The 16373-nt window shown below is 38.9% G+C and overlaps 1 protein-coding gene across 1 annotated transcript in view; it reads right to left on the reverse strand.

Moving 5' to 3' along the window:
• Positions 1-2662: 2662 nt before the first annotated feature.
• cckbra (cholecystokinin B receptor a) overlaps positions 2663-16373 on the reverse strand; it is a 38209-nt gene continuing 24498 nt past the window's right edge. Inside the window, exons 3-5 of the mRNA XM_015015626.1 lie at positions 13356-13617; positions 7967-8094; positions 2663-5954 (exon numbers count right to left, since the gene is read on the reverse strand). Of these exons, the coding sequence (XP_014871112.1) occupies positions 5380-5954; positions 7967-8094; positions 13356-13617 (965 nt within the window). The 3' untranslated portion in view covers positions 2663-5379. The remainder of the gene's footprint in view (positions 5955-7966; positions 8095-13355; positions 13618-16373) is intronic.

Genomic DNA, 16373 nt, shown 5'->3' on the forward strand with positions numbered 1-16373 from the left:
AGCACAAACAGGCAAAAGAATGGAAATCACTCATTGTTTCCTGACTTAATTACAAAAGAACGCAGAGGGGAAGCTGTCAGGCTGAGTGTTTACAAGTGAAGCTCTCTGGGATTTCTGTTTGCCAATTGTCAGTCCGGGAGCCGAGCTCGCCGCCGCTGCCTGTAAAGCGCTCTCGGACTGTGCTTGTGCCTGCAAAATCTCTGCTGTCACCCACACGCTATTGTCATTCATGTATTTATACGCCTCTGCTGTGAAAAGGATAAAAGCTGGGTGGTGGGTGGGTGGGTAGCTGAAGGGCTGCAGGGACACGGAGTGCAACCGGATGGCATGAAAGACGAGGACCAAACTTGAAAGTGACAAGACATGACAGCGCTAAGCTGTCAGCACTCACCGTATGTAGGACAAAAAGCAGCACATCACACTGCTTAACACGAATCCTGTTATTTCTGTGCTGCTGGGGCCAACTGATGCAATTAGGGTACTACTCCATGTTGGGATGCAGTGTTAAGTTATTCACTGCAGGACAATCACATCCATGTTTTGGAGTAGTAGATTAAATTCATGAATGGAAATATGAATTGTTTCCATACAAATTTGATTTGGTAATGAACAAATGTGACAATGTTCATAATTTAACAAGTTAAACAACAGCCAATGACTGAATCCTCTAAATTACAGCTGACTGACTCTTACCGTTTGCCAAAAAAGCATCTTATGCCACACAGAGAGCGTCCAGAATGTCCTTGTGTGCATATTTTAGTGACCTTGAATAATCTCTGGAACCTAATAAAATTGGATTCTTGGATTCTCTCTCAGTTTAAAGACTGTGCCCCCCCCCAAAAAAAACTATCCTGTTTTTCTTATCGGCTGACCAGAGCAGCATGGCTTCCCTCTCTCCAAAGCCGTCCTCTGATTGGTTAATCTCCACCTTGTGACCACCGGCACGAGGACCAAGGCCTCAATAAGTGGGTCGTGCTTTGCCCCTGCGCCACCACCGCACCCCCACTCAGTGACTTTTTAAAGACCATATTTTCTTCATATACAATTAGATTCTGGAGGTTGGAAATTACTGCAAGGCATTTCTTCAACTTTCTTAATGACTTCTCTTTAAATAAACAGAAGTTAGCTTTCAAGCTAACTGTTAGTAAAACAAATAGCTTTTCAAATACAATAAAAGCACATTTTAAAATATCCTGACACGAATATGTGCTCTGTTATCTAAATCACTGACCACCGTCTCATCAGTCAAAGTTTATATAGATATGTCTGTGTAATTTAGATTTCATAAAACTATAACATAAATATCAAAGTGAAATTTAGGCAGTAAATATCTAAATCAAAAGCCGACACTAACCTGAACCACTATAGGTTTCGTTGGAGCCTAGCTTAGCAACATAATCTTTTTGATCTACTTTTGTGGCTATATTCTGGCTTGGTATAAAGGTTTCTCATTCCCAAGGTTGCATAAAAATTTTGGAAATCAACTTCATTGGCCTTTAAAAACATCTAAAAGCCTCCCATGATTGGAGCAGTTTGAGTTCAGTTTTGCTAATTGAAAGTGCACAGCAGGAAAAGGTCAGAGTAACACCTTTCATCCAGCAAATGGGAGCTTTGTACTTAAGTAAAGTATTTGGAAACACAATACAGTGACCACAGAGAATAACTGAGCAGAGTAAGTGAGGATGAATGCAGCACTACTCTCTGCAATTTGCTACAGAGATGGGCCACAGTAGAAGGTCTGAGCAGCCTTTCAGCAATGGACTATTAGAGCTTGTTGAGCTATGTTATATCCCAATAGTATTGTCTACATCAGCATTCAGTGTAGACCAGCAACTCGACTGACTGCAGATTTCAGTTTCATAACCAACTCTGTCTGAGCCCCATTTGTTATACAGCAGAGTGGATGAACGCCATAAAACTCCCTAATTCCATTTTCTTTATTTCTCCAGGAAGTTAAACTCCGCTGTTTTTATCAAGATGGGTGAACATAAGATGGTGCTGCAAATACCTTAAAGTTTGCAGATTTATAAAGGTGTGTTTATCATCTCATGCTTCAATTGTCCAATAAGGTTGAATCACTCACAAAAACCAATATGGTACAACTGGTTTTAAAACTGACCTAAATTAGAGAGTTATTGTGTCATTATATCATTTGAACGACTAAGAAGAAAACGCAGAAGTTTTCCGCCATACGCCTGATCATGGTCTATTCAGAGAAGGATTAAAGTGGAAAGAAACAAAACAGGAAATGGAAAATCTGGTCCTTGGTCAAGAATAACAAATCTCTAGTACCTCTAGTACCTCCTCTACTTGATTCAACTCGACTTTTAGGGTTTTCAGGATCTTTTTTATTTCTTCTTGAAATGACGAGCTGAAAATGTGACCTCAGTCGACTGCATGTCATTTATTGGCTTGGGGCTGTTGTAACTGATTGAGTTATTGGAGTGAATCCATTACATGGTTTGTTGCATACAAATCCCGTCACTTTTCTGGCTGCCTTTTCATGAGAACCTGCGTACATTGTGGTGGTGGAAAACAACCCAAACCTTGTAGAGTTTAGTAGAGCCAAGTTGAGTTGAACCAAAAAGTGTTTGCCGACCCCAATTCATCACAACTAAGTTACACTGGATAAACATAAATGAATTTAATACAATGTTTTAACTCAAGTTTTTTCTGCTTTCATTTTTATTAAATTATTACTTGTCGACACAACAGCATTAGCACACAAACAACACTGTTGCACAACATTAAACAACCATTATCTAGATAAGCATGGACATATACACACATTTTCCACATCAGATATTTCATGTTTACATTTACTTCCCTTCCTGCACTTTGTGTTTGATGTTAAGGCGGACTTCACACTGAATACAACCCACAAAACTGTTTTGAAAATGGGAAGCCTTTCCATGAGCATCTCATCACATGCAGTGGATATAAAAAGTCAGCTTATAATGTGAAGGGAGCAAGTATGGTTGCATAATTGTGTAACCATCAGAGGATTTGTTTTGATTCAGTTTCAGGTTACTTGAATTCACACTTGGGCCAGAAATAAAGTTTAGCTGTTGAGACTTTTGATCCTTTGTAGTTTCTTACTTTCAGGTAAAAATGTCTAAATTGTACAAAGGTATTAATAAGGAGAAGGGTACAAAAATCCACAGCATGATGGCACAGTAAAGATAGTCATCAATAAATGGAGAAAATTTGGAATAACAGTAATTAAAACTGAGTGTTTGATAAAAAAAAAAAGGCAACACAGAAACTAGTCACAGCACTATTTATTCCAATTTTTCTCCTCTAACAATTTTATTATATCATGGTTTTGAAATGATTGGTCGTGATTTTATTTCTCTTTACAAAAACCTGGTATTTTACTAAAAAGGGTGTAGACAATTTTATCCACTGCATGGCCACAATATCTTGACCCCATGGGCCCTATAGTGGCGCAGCTCTGTTGAATCCCATCCGGTTGTATCTGCCTATGAAGATCATGCCCTGCTAGCATAATGCTACAGCAAAGGCAGTCATGTCTGGTTCTTATCTTGTAATTGAATAAATCAGGTGGTTTATTGTTTTATTGTAGTTCTATATCCATCATGCAGCCAGGACTGCAGGTGAAAAAATTTACAGAAAAAAACTGGCAGAATAACATGATGAACTGAAGTGAAATAAATAAAAAAAACCCAGTGCAAAGGCGTCCTAGTAACCAATCTGTCTTTGATTTTTTCCCCAACACAATCTTAATCTATAGAAATGTTCTCCCATTCTAGGGATTGCATTTTCCTTTTGTACCTTTCTTTCTAGCACATTTAAAGTCTGTCCTTTGCAAAGCCTGAAAGACCCTTTGGGATAAACTGTTACACGCTGTTCTTAATGCTTAGATAAGACACTAACAGGGAAAATTTAAATTGGAAAAGTGAAGAGTTTTCAAACCTTCTGGATATTTGCAATGGAATATTACACTGCATACCTACAACATGCTAGCATATCACACATCTTGCATTGCCTGCTTGAAAAACACGATTCAAGTAAAACTTTATTTTGGGTCCATTTTTGGACTTGGATAATTCAAAACATTTGAATTCTACCTTTTGTAGAATGTACATGCCTTTTATGAATTTACATACTTTCTTTAGCTCTTCTTAGCTATTTTTCTTAAGCAGACAAAGACAATCGTGCTCATACAGTAGCCTTCGGCTATTTCAATGTAATTGTGTCTGGGGCTCTAGGTTGCGCTCATGGATATCTGAAGGTTCAAATGATTTCTTTTAGAAAATAAATTATATTATTCACTGAATGACAATGCAATGCCTTACAAAGGTGATAATACACCTGAAACTTAAATTTTTCCTTTATGTCTTGCTAGAGGCACTAATTTTGATTTATTTTATTGGGTTTTATGTGTTTATGAACAACAGTATTGTAACAGTAATGTATTTGTTCTCTTCCCACTGACACCCATAAATGAAATCTGATGCAACCAATTGCCCCAAAGCTAGTAATCCTAGCTATAAGTAATTTAATACAAATATAAACTTAGCTGAACATTATTGAACAAACAGCGCCATGCAGACCAATGGCCACAGGTCAGGGAGAAAGTTGCTGAGAGACATTTAAAATACGTTTAGTTTATAAAACTATGGGACTTTTCAATATATCTCAGTTACTCATTGAATCTGATGGGATAAATACAAAAGCGCTGTATACTTTTCAGATATTTATTTGTAAAACAAAAATGTGTATTTTTGTATTTTTTCCTTAATGTCCAAAATTGTGCGGTAGTTTGTTTTGCTACATTGCTGTTTGCGGTTGACAGAATCTGGAAAAGCTCAAGAGGTTTTAATACCTTTGTAAGGCACAGCAGACTTTCACGAAAAATCATGGTGTTACACAGCAATGAACTGAAAAGAAGCTAAAAATGTAATGAGAAATTTTTCTGACAAAACATTTTTCATTGGCACATTCACAACATAAAGACGATATTTATGTATACAGTTTGTAACTTTTGTTTTCACCGAGAGAAGTTCATTCCAGCAAATGAACAAGAAATCATGACAGACAAAGCTACAAGAGCACAGGCACTATGATGTTCTCTTTTTGGATGCAATAAGGCTCTTGCTGCCAATAAAAAGAGGTAAAAGAATGTCACCACGTTGAAACGGCGCTTTCCACGCCTTGCTTTCTGCAATCATGCACACAGAATTTGAGCAAGACCTTTTCAGAGAGGCCTTTAAATGAGGACGTGGATATTACTCAGCTCGTGACTCACAGCATATTAGGATGAGGACTGACAAACGGAAGATTGAAAAAACAGATGGTGCACTCAACGATGCCTGCTGACAGCCTCCGATGCGACCCCCTCACTCCCCTTCAGGCTCAGCAGGTACCAACGGTGCTGACGGTGGTGTAGCTAAACTTGGACATGGAGGTCACCATCGATGTGCCCATGGAGGTGGCGTTGATGCCATCTTCCCCCTCTCTCCTCCGGCGCCACCAGATCCGGCGGCAAAGGCGGTTACGGCAGCAGCAGGCGAACGTGGACAGCAGCGCCTTTCGGAAACGCGTGTTCATGAAGCAGTAAATGATGGGGTTGACGCAGGCCGATGTGTAGGATAGTAGGTGGATGAAAGAGATGGGCGCTCCAGAAAGGGCGCTTTCGGCGGACTTGTTGTCGAAGGCCTTCCAGGTGTTGACTGAGTACAAGGGCATCCAGCAGATGAAGAAGAGAGCTACGATCACCATCAGCATGCGGATGACTCGCCTCTTGGCTTGCAGCTTAGCCTCGGAGGTGTTGCTACGGGCACGCTCAGCCTTGTTCAGGATGGTGGTCGTTGAGGATGAGAGGGTGGGAAGCTCCACAGCAAATGATGGCTTTTTGGAAACCTGGATGTAGCAGCCATCGTCATCATCACTTGGGCCTGCCGTAGCCCTGCCTACACCATTCTTCTGACCTATGAAGGAAACAGGTACACTGTCAGATTGGGACATTTTTACATAGGTAAAGCAAACAAATTATAGGCATTTAATAAATTTATTACTGATACTTAAGAATTCAGTCCAATCAAGTGGCAAAGGTCCAAGAACTGCCAATACTTTTTGGTAATACTTTTGAACAGTAGCATTTTGACAAGAAGGGCTGTTAGTCCTATAATCGGTGGGTCGCCGGTTTGCTTCCTGCTCTGTCCGCCTCTGTCGTGTCCTTGGGCAAGACATTTTACCTGTCTCGCCTGCTGGTGTTGGTTAGGACCAATGGGACAAAGCGGCCACTTCTGCAGCTTTCCATCACCAGTTTGTGAATATGTGCGTGAATGGGAATGACTGATTTTACTGTGAAACGTCTTTGAGAAGTGTTGAAAATATAAGTCTGATTTAATTTCATGAAGTGCTTTTTAAGACTTTAAAGGTTTTAGTTTTTCTGCTTCAACCTCATGGAATAGTTTCCATTCAGAGCTTAAACTTAAACATTAGTGTCTCTAAGTGTATTTAAGACCACGATAGATAGATCCTATTACGTTTAAGTTGCAAAAGTGCAGTTGTTTTACTTGGGGCCTTTCACATTTGTTTTATTGTTAAGTCTATATTTATTGTGACTGTGTGGTAACTGAGGCCAGGTCTCTCCTGTAAAAGAGAGCTTTTAATCTCAATGAGACAAACCTGGTGAAATAATGTTTATTAATGTTATTAAGTAACAGGATGGACAGTAGAGGTTGTTGTGATCATTTATCTTTTATAAGTTATAGTGGAAAAGCATTTTTCTGGGAAGAAAAAGCTGAAAGCTACCATGTGTTACAATCCATTTGTAGGATTGGTTCTAATCCGAGGAAGTGGTCTTTCTCCCAATTATACCCAAGGACACTGCCATGAATAAGACTAAGCTCAAATGTCATCCAAGAAGAACAATCCAGGCACAATCCGCTGAAGATCTGTGGATTTTTCTGCTTGATGTAACGTCATGTAGCTTTGTCACAAGTCAAAAATGATCAAATGTGTGGCTACTAAACACAATGTAATTTATAACTTGTTTTATTGTTCTCCAGTGGAACCATAAAATGTTTTGAAAAGAAAGAAGAATGGTGAGGCTATAAAACATTGTTACGACTGTAAAATGGTAAAGTGCTCATAACTTCATGGACCGCTCCAATCACTGTAAATCAGTACTTGAGACTATTTTTAGTGGAAGTGCTCTACTGAAGGACGACCTATTGGACTGGAAACTGTGGTGGAGGTTGGTGAGAAGGAAGGCCAAAATCAGGATGGTTGGATACAAATTTGCATCATATATTTTAGATATTTTTGTTTAAAAAAAAAAGTGTCTTTTTTTTCTAATTCGCTATCGCATGAAACTCCAATAAAACACATTGAAGTTTGTGGTAATATGTCAAAATTTGAAATAAGATATACGTTCAGGTGCTTTTTAAAACACATAATACGGTTTTATTATTTGTGTATTTCAGTGTGGTCATCAGGAAGGAATGTCAGATGTTTCGGAGGGAATGTTAATCATTTTCTGCTACATATAAGAGTAAAAAGTGTAACCCTGGTGGTTATTTTTTCCTGGCACTGCCTTGATGAACTCACTGCTGTCTAGTTTATGTTGAAGCTGATTATCCTGACACATACAGCAAGTATAATTTGCCAGTCGAGACTCTGTTTCAGCTTTTCCAGACAGGATTATCCTGTAGCTCCTGCATGAGCTATCACTCCAGTGTGGCTTGGCATTAGGACGACTGAGAGGAAGTGCAATTTTGGATGTCACAGGTGCAAAATCTGTGGGTGTTCAAAAAATATGTCAGTCTCTGCTTGAGGCAAAATAAACAAGAATCCCATTGTACTGCAGTAAAAAACTTAGGTAGATCCTTTCATCTCTTCCTCTAACACAGCTAATCAGAGTCAATCTGGTTAGTGAAATCAGCAGGAACAAGGAGCTTTTTGAAGGTCGGAGTGGATTTGTGACGGATCTCACCAGCGGTCTCTTTGTTCTGGCTCAGCTCGAACTGAATGCCTCGGTACAGCTCCCTGGAGATCAGACCATAGGCTATAATCATCACCACGCCCGGGATGAAGAACAGAATGATCAGCAGCAGAACATACCTGCAAAGAGAGAGAGAAACATGGCACAGAGCTGAACAAGTTGGATGTGAACCTGAGGTTTTCTCAGTTAGCCTAAACGCCTCAGAGCGTATGTTGTTCAGCCATGCTGGAGGCCGTCCAGATGGCTCCAAACTGCTCTCCGAGAGCACTGCGGCACACACTCCATCCTATTAAGATGTTTACTTACAGCACAGGGGGCGTTCCTGCTGAGGCAACATTTTTATGTATCAACATATTTCTCATCAGCTTCAGTGGGAGATATTTACAAAGCAGATTGAGTGCATAAGGATTCCCTCTTGTCAGTAGTTAGAACCGTCTTTTCTCTCCCGAACGCCACAGGGAGATGAGGGCGACATTTGTAAAAAACTAACTTGTGTTCTGTGTTTTTCTACTTAGCCAGTTAAATATGACATCAAATCTTAGTCCTGTATATCAGAGCACATCAATTTCAGAACCACAATGGATAATTTATTTGGCAGTCATTTAGTTTTGAGGTTCTGCTGACATTTCGAATTTACAGTTGTTTCTCATCTCATCAGAGCTCAGCCATGAAAAGTTGATATTAGACTTTTAGTATTATCCAGATCCGGCACTTTGCAAGTTTCAGACCCCTTGAAATTATCCATGTTCTGTCACATTGCAACCATAAACTATTGGCTTAAAACTTTTTTTTTTCTTGCTTTCTTTTCAAAAACAGAAAATATTTTCAAAAAGTGGATTCTATTTCAGTCATCCTTTTGGCGAGTTGTACAACATTTTTGTTGTTGCTTAATTACAAGAATGTAGTCGTGATATTAGCAGAATAAAGACGCAAAAGTAAAATAGGCTCTTAAGATTACAAGGGAAGCTTATATAAAGTTATCAAGATCTGACGGTACCATGTAATTCTTCCTTCTAAATAGATACATCCAGCATCCTCTGATCATGAATCGCATTTGTTTCTACAAATACAGGCCGATTAAGTTAGCTAATATACCAGGGAAACCGGAAAAGTGCTGCACTAATAGGATAAAAAAAAGGACGATCAGCTGCCACTTTGATCAACAATAATAGTCTCTGGTCACATGCAGAGGATCCCCTTCTTTATGAAGGATGTCCGCCTTGCAGATCAGTCAACACATAAAAGCGGCACCAAAGAAGAAGAGGCGGTGTTTCTTTCACTGTGATATTCTAATGTCTTCCTGGGCAGCACTCTGAACTCTTATTCATTCCTAGTTTAAAGAGAAAACTTCAAAGTATTCCATCAGCTAGCTGTTTGATAATGTGAAATATCTTTTAGACAAAAACCTCCTGGGACCCAAGTGGGTGCAAAAACTATATATATATATATTTATATAAAACATGCATATGTGTGTTTGTGTGTTTGGTCTAAATGTAGAAAGATTGCTGGATGTGAAGCAGGGGAATAGATGGAGAGAAAAACAAACCTATTGAATATTAATAGGTATCTGACTGTTCCCACAGCACCCAAAAGCTACGTGATTATCAACCAGCAGAGTTGTGTTTTGGTTTAAACTAATCAGCAGAGGGACAAAAAGGATTTACATGTGTTATACATCTGCTTTACATAATGATAATTTCCCCTCCAGCTGATACAGCTGCAAAGGTGAACCGAGCTCATCACGGCACAACAAAAATTAAAACATCTAGAAAACTCATATTGCTACTGAACATGAAACTTGATAACTGTTAACTTAATTTGAACACATCTTTTCCACCTATGTGTAAAACGCATTCACCCTCGGAAACATTGTTTTATGTTTTGAAACTATGGCATACAAACCGTGTAAACTCCAATTTGAAATCCTTAGGGCTTATATGTCTTAGGAAATATATATGAAATAATTTAAAATGTGCAGAGTGGTATAGATTCTAGACATGGAAGGCTTTCCAGAGTGTTTCACTGGTAGAAATCACATTTTTGCTTCTTTGCCATTTTGCTCTAATTATTTTCAACCGAGGTACAAAGTGTTGTCGTTGTTTTCACATGTGAAACACGTTTTTGTCACATTATCGTTCAGTGCCATCCATCCAGTTGTGATAAACATGTGAACTTAGCATTTTATTCTGCAAGTGTTCCTGCTTCAGTAACTCTCCCCATGTGAAAAACCTGTCTGCTGGAGTAATTTTAAAGACAGCGATGTTACCTAGATCTGAGATGCATTTATTCTGTCATAACTTTACTCATCTTTACCCTTAACCTCACCAACCAGACTAATTATTTCTTCCACTTCTTGAAATTCGGAGGCCTGATAGGCGGCTGCAACACAAAAGCCTGTCGAGAGGAGAGAGGTAGAGTGTTTTACTGTGCTCTGCTTTGCTCCTGACTGTGTTACCCCTCAAGGTCCAACGTTCCTTACGTCTGGATCTCAGAGGTCTATGACTGCAGATGCTCAAACGTATTGTGATTGTGTTTCTGTACTAATCCAGGCCTGCAGAATCTCCCAAGCAACAAAGCAGCTTTTACTGGACCACAGGGAGCATGCGTTGCTGATGAATTGAAGGCTTTTCTCACACAGAGAAGCTCAGACTGCAGCAGCAGTAATTGTTTCTGTCCTGACCTTTTCCAGAAATGTTATTCTTCCTCAGCAAAACGTAGGGAGTAGATGGCAATTACATTCATTTTAAAATGACAAGGAAATTGTAACAGTGAGAGAAAAAAACATTAGTATCTCGATCACTTTTATCGTTTTTAGTGCCATCCATTATGGATATTTAAAAAAAAAGTTTCTGGTTCCGACTTTATTTTTAAGAACAACCATTCAAACTTTTACAACTTTCATTAGTCCAAAATGTCAATAATTTAAGAGCTTTTTCAGAAATATTGCAGAATCCTTCCAATGTCCTCACATTTATACTGGCTTGAGAACAAAAAGGTGCAATATAACACAGCAATTAAGATTGTGCAGGTGCAAAAAGTGAGTTCATTATTGGTTGCAGTTATACATCTGATTTAGAAATTAACTATGAAGCTGCACCTGCTTTAGATGATGTGTTAACAGAACATGGATGCAGCATCCAGAATGTTCTTAAAACCTTTCTCTAAGCGTTAGTTTCCAGAGAAAACCCAAACGCATCATATTTTTGTTTTATTGTGGCCCAGTCAAAGCCTAGAACTACATTCTACTGAGAATGCTTCTCTGTATTAAAATATTGGATTAAAATACATTGAATGAATGTGAAAAAGTAAGTGAATGCATACTTTATTCTCATAAATTAGATAAAAATATACATTTTTAAAACTGTGGGGCTTAATGTTGTTACTGTTTCTAAATGCATAAATCATTTATCTGCAGATCTAATAAAAAAAAACACTCCAGATAAATTATCTGTCTTCACAAATCAGTTTCTGTGCTGCGTTTAGATCATTTGTTACACAGCTGCAATTCTGAGTCAGTCATTCATCCGTCACAGCTCTGCTTGGATTAAAGGAAGATTTAAGACTACTATTTATTTTAAAACTGTCCCCTCGAATCACACCAGTGGCATCATATTCACATTGATGATCACATGATGAGAGCAACCATCAGTCAGCTGGCCGTCTGCTGTCTTCAGTCTGCAGCAACAGGAAACCAACAGCAGCCTGCAGAGGAACTGAGACTGACTCGCAGTCGTAGTCAGGCACCAGGTCACCAGCTCCAGCTGTGGGTTAGCCCTGCCAGCGGCTCATGCATCACTCCGCCTCAAACGCCACCTATTTCACAAAGAGTCGGGGATGTAATTCAGTGCGACACTTTCTGGAGTGACTCTCCTTTCTCTGGTTCCTACGGTTCACAGTTATGGCAACAGGTTCAGGAGCTGTTTGCTGGAGTAGAGCAACTAGGTGATGGGAATCGGGTACAGATTTCTTCTGTTGTAAACATGTCAGATTACCAAGCTAATTTCATTATTAGGCAAATAAAAAGCAATTTTTAAATGAGGATGTTATTTATTTGTGGGAAAAGCTATCCAAAACAACCTGGCATTATTGTTAAATCATTAACTGATTAATTATTATGTTTGTTTTTGGAGAGTTTAGTTAAATTTCACTAGCCGCAACCAGTCCCAAACCCGTAAAATCGGAAAATCACTTAAATAAAACCTGTGTGAAAACACTGATTAGGCTAAAAAATCTGAAAAGCAACCAATCTAAAAAAAATTCAAACGATTGAAAAACAATCGTTTTTAGCTTTTAAATATTTTAAGGCTAAAAGATATTAAAAATTACAAATTAAAAAATACAACAACAAAAAAACAAATTCAAACAATTAATCATGTGTATCTATCAGTCTAGAAAGGTTTACAAAACCATTTGTAAGAATTTGATACTCAAATTGAAGGCTTTGTGGAGGTCTAGTCAAAGTCCAAACTTAAAACCAATTGAGATTCTATGGATATGACCTTAAACTGTTTGTTCATACTATAAAACATCAGATTTTAACCTAAATCAGTGTTTCTCAACCCTGGTCCTCACTGCCCCCCTGTCCTGCACGTTTTAGGTATTTCCCTTCTGCCACACACCTGAATTGTATCTCTGGGTGATTAACAGGCTTCTGCAGTACTTGATGGTCATTCAATCATTTGAATAAGCTGTTCTGGAATGGAGGCACATCTAAAACATGCAGAGCAGGGGGGCGCTGAGGACCAGGGTTGAGAAACACTGACCTAAATTAAACTATTATACAAAGAGAAATCTAAAACCTAAAACAAACACTATTGGATTGTTTTTTTCCTCCTCAGAAAATTAAGAAATCACTTGAAATTGTCTTTTTGTATTTCCTCAGGTTGTCTAATATAAAATGTATTTTGATCTTATTCGTAAAGGTGGTAAAAAAGGAAAACCTGCATCATTCTGTAAGGAAGAAATACATTTTCACACCAGACCATATGAAGTTCCTCGTCTTTTTCTTAAACTGGGAAGCAGAAAAGGGTGAACGGTAATTTGTCAAACCCGCCGTGAAGGCACAAGTCACCAACAGTTTGAGCAGGAAATCTGAGCGTAATTACCAAAATGAGCTGATCAGCATGCAACTTCTTTTCCCAAACGTGTGCAATCGGGAGAACGTCATCTGATTGCACCATTCTGAAGACGAAGCTACCGGCAACACGCATGCAAATGACACCATTTGACTGAATTTCAACTTTTTCTCCTCATATTTGGAGGCAGGAAAAAGGAAACAATATTCCACAAGCTTTCATCGATGCTTCCCTGCTGAGGTTAAAGAGACAGATCTACCTAATAATTGTTAAATAAGTGAATCTTTCTGATTTCCTGCTCTCACCAGGTCTGCTCCGCCTGCTCACTGGGCCAGTCCAGCCGGCACATGTTCCCCACCGTCCCGTTGCCCTTGGGGAAGGACTTGAGGACGTTGAAGACGGGGTAGGGCACCATGACGAGCAGTGACACCACCCAGGTGGCGGCGATGACGCGGTAGGCGTGGGAGCGGGTCTGCCAGGCGCGGGACTTGAGCGGGTTACAGATGGCGCTGTATCGCTCGATGGCGATGGCCACCAGGCTGAAGGTGGAGATGCTGACGGAGACGCCTGCAGGTAGGAAGGAGGAGGTTAGCACTCTTTACCTTTTTTTTTTTTTTTTTTTTTAATTTGCAAATTTCATTGAAATTCTTTTTTCCAAACTTCACTTCAGATAGTAAGTTAGTCATTTAATGCCATCGATAAGTTATCTTGTGCAAAATAAATGTTAATGTAGCCAAGAGGATAAAATGGTCCAGTTTGTCAAATCTGAATAATATCGATGTCAGGAGAGAAAATATTCCATATTTATATGAATTAATGCCAGCTTCGCTGTCCGTAATGTGAGTCTCATATTACTGCAAAACGTCTCAGTCTTCCACATATAAATTGTAAGAAATAAATCCCAGCGACTGCTTAACATCCAGAGTAGAAAAGCTCATATCACACATTTAAACAGTTTCTCACATCTACAGAGTAATGAAGTTAAAGTTATTAAATCTATGAGTAACTTTCCTAGTCTTTTCTGTTAGCCAAGGTTATGATTCAGCACAACGAACAGCTCAGCTAATGAATACACTCATTCAATAACCAGGATAGTGAAGAATAACAAGGTCATCCTGACAATACACACACAGACACACGATGTAGCAACATTTATATACAGTTAAAACTGAATAAAAGACAAAAACTCTTTTTTTTCTCACTATCAAAGTTAAATCAGACCAACGTTTTCTTGGCTTAGCTTAGATAGAATCACCCAAATTATTTCTCTTTGCTAAATGCTAGAGATTATCTTTTAGAAATTTTGTTTGGTAACATTATTTGGTCAGTCTCGGGGATAATTAAAATGTATGAATTGGGTCAAACGTTTTGGGTTTCCTCCCAGAAACTGGAGTTCTGGTCCATTCCTCCTGACAGAACTGGTAGAACTCAGTCAAATTTGACCTACCCACACCTGAGACTGAGATCAGGGCTTTGTGGTGGCCGCACCAAAACATTGACTTTGCAACCACTTTGGTTGTATGCTATGGGTTATTCTGCATTTGGAAGACCAACCTTTAACTTCCTGGCTTTCATATTTCTACATAATGTTCTTTCCTCATGATGGTATCTATTTTATGAAGTGCACCATTTCCTCTTGCATCAAAACAACACCATCGCCGGTTGGTGCTGGCGATCCAACAAACACTTCCATGTTAGTGTCGTCAAACCACAGAATATGTCTCTAAAAGTCAAGATCTTTGTCCCTGTGTGCATTTCATGCTTTTTTTGGAGTAATGTCAGTACAGGACAGTTTCACTGAAGATAATGTCACTGTCTTTGGTCAGTCTGCACTTTTTGGACCAAAAGACAGAACCTTCTTCCTGAGCAATTATAGACATGATGGTAGGACATTCCCATCATGTCTATATTTACATAAAATAGTTTGAACAGATGAATATGGTATCTTCAATCATTGGTAAATTGTTTCCAATGATAACCTAGATTTCTAGATTTCTCTCCCTGATATCTTGGCTGATCTCTTTTGGCTTTCCCATAATAAATTGTGCCTGGTGTGGCTTCAAAATGCATTCAATTAACTCTAATGTCTCACTTAACCAATCAGATATTTCCAAAGGCATCATACTCTGGGCTTTCTCTCACTGTTTAAAGAGACAGTGATCATTCTGTGTAAATATCTCCTCACAGGTTTGGGATTTCCCCTAACTACCAACTGTGTTTTACTGTATTGTTGCTTTTGGCTCTTCTAACCCCTCAGGATAATAACTTGCTCTTTTCCAGAGAACTGCAGTGTTTCCTAAGGAGCGCAGAGTCTGGTCATTAGAGTCGTTCTCTTTGCACCAAAACAAGCAGCCAGCTGAGGCTTTTCTGTGCGGCGCTGACAGTGAACTAAATTAGCCCATAAAAGGGACAAGAAACCAAACCAATCAATTACTGAGCCCTTCAAACCAAAATAAGGCTTTTAAAAAAATCTTAACAGATATAATGAATGTTATATAAACCCCTGTGATGTTAACTAAGCACATTTGTTCAATTATATGCCCCATCACCACTACAATATATATTTTAATTAAACGTACATCACTTTTTGTCCTCTCAATAAAGACTTGACATGTTCAGAGACAATCCAAGGCCAAGCTGGATTTGCATGTATGAATATGGATGACGTGCAGTGGAGTGGGGGAGTAAACCCAGCCTGTGCTCTGAGTGAGTCAAGGCGAGACAAATAGCATTAGCATGCCCATACCTGTGTGACAAAAACAGCAGCTAGGAGCAAGCACCTAATCCTGGATCTGCCAAGAAATAAATTCACAACATTGATCTGCTATTGATACGAGAAGCTGCAGAACGCAGCAGTCAACGAGGAAAATCCCAGATGCATTTTAATAAGCCAGATTATTATTGAGATTTTAATTTGTTACGGTAAATCGGTTAAAAAAGTGAAACTCATTTAGATTTAATGCACACTGAGTGGCCTATTTCAGCCATTAATGAAAATTAATTTTGATGATTATGGCCCACAGCTTAATGAAAACCTCAAATATTGTTTCACTGAAAGTTTGAATGTTACATAAGACAAATGCAAAAAAATAATTATGTTGTGGCCTGGAAAATCATGTGGATTTGTCTTAATCTTTACAGAATGCTGTTAATGGAAAGTTTAATGGAAGAAAAAAATATGGGTTCAAAAAAAGGTGCTGAAGCAACGTGCATTTTTAATTATATACTATCAAAGAGGCAGTTTTGATGAGTTTCCAGGCACATAGTGCCATTTTATAGCACAACCAAGTAACCATGTTACCTTCATCCATCCATCCATCCAT

Source organism: Poecilia latipinna, unplaced genomic scaffold (assembly GCF_001443285.1).
Source record: "Poecilia latipinna isolate Pla-1442-1.1 unplaced genomic scaffold, P_latipinna-1.0 Scaffold1936, whole genome shotgun sequence".
NCBI classification, from domain to species: domain Eukaryota; kingdom Metazoa; phylum Chordata; class Actinopteri; order Cyprinodontiformes; family Poeciliidae; genus Poecilia; species Poecilia latipinna.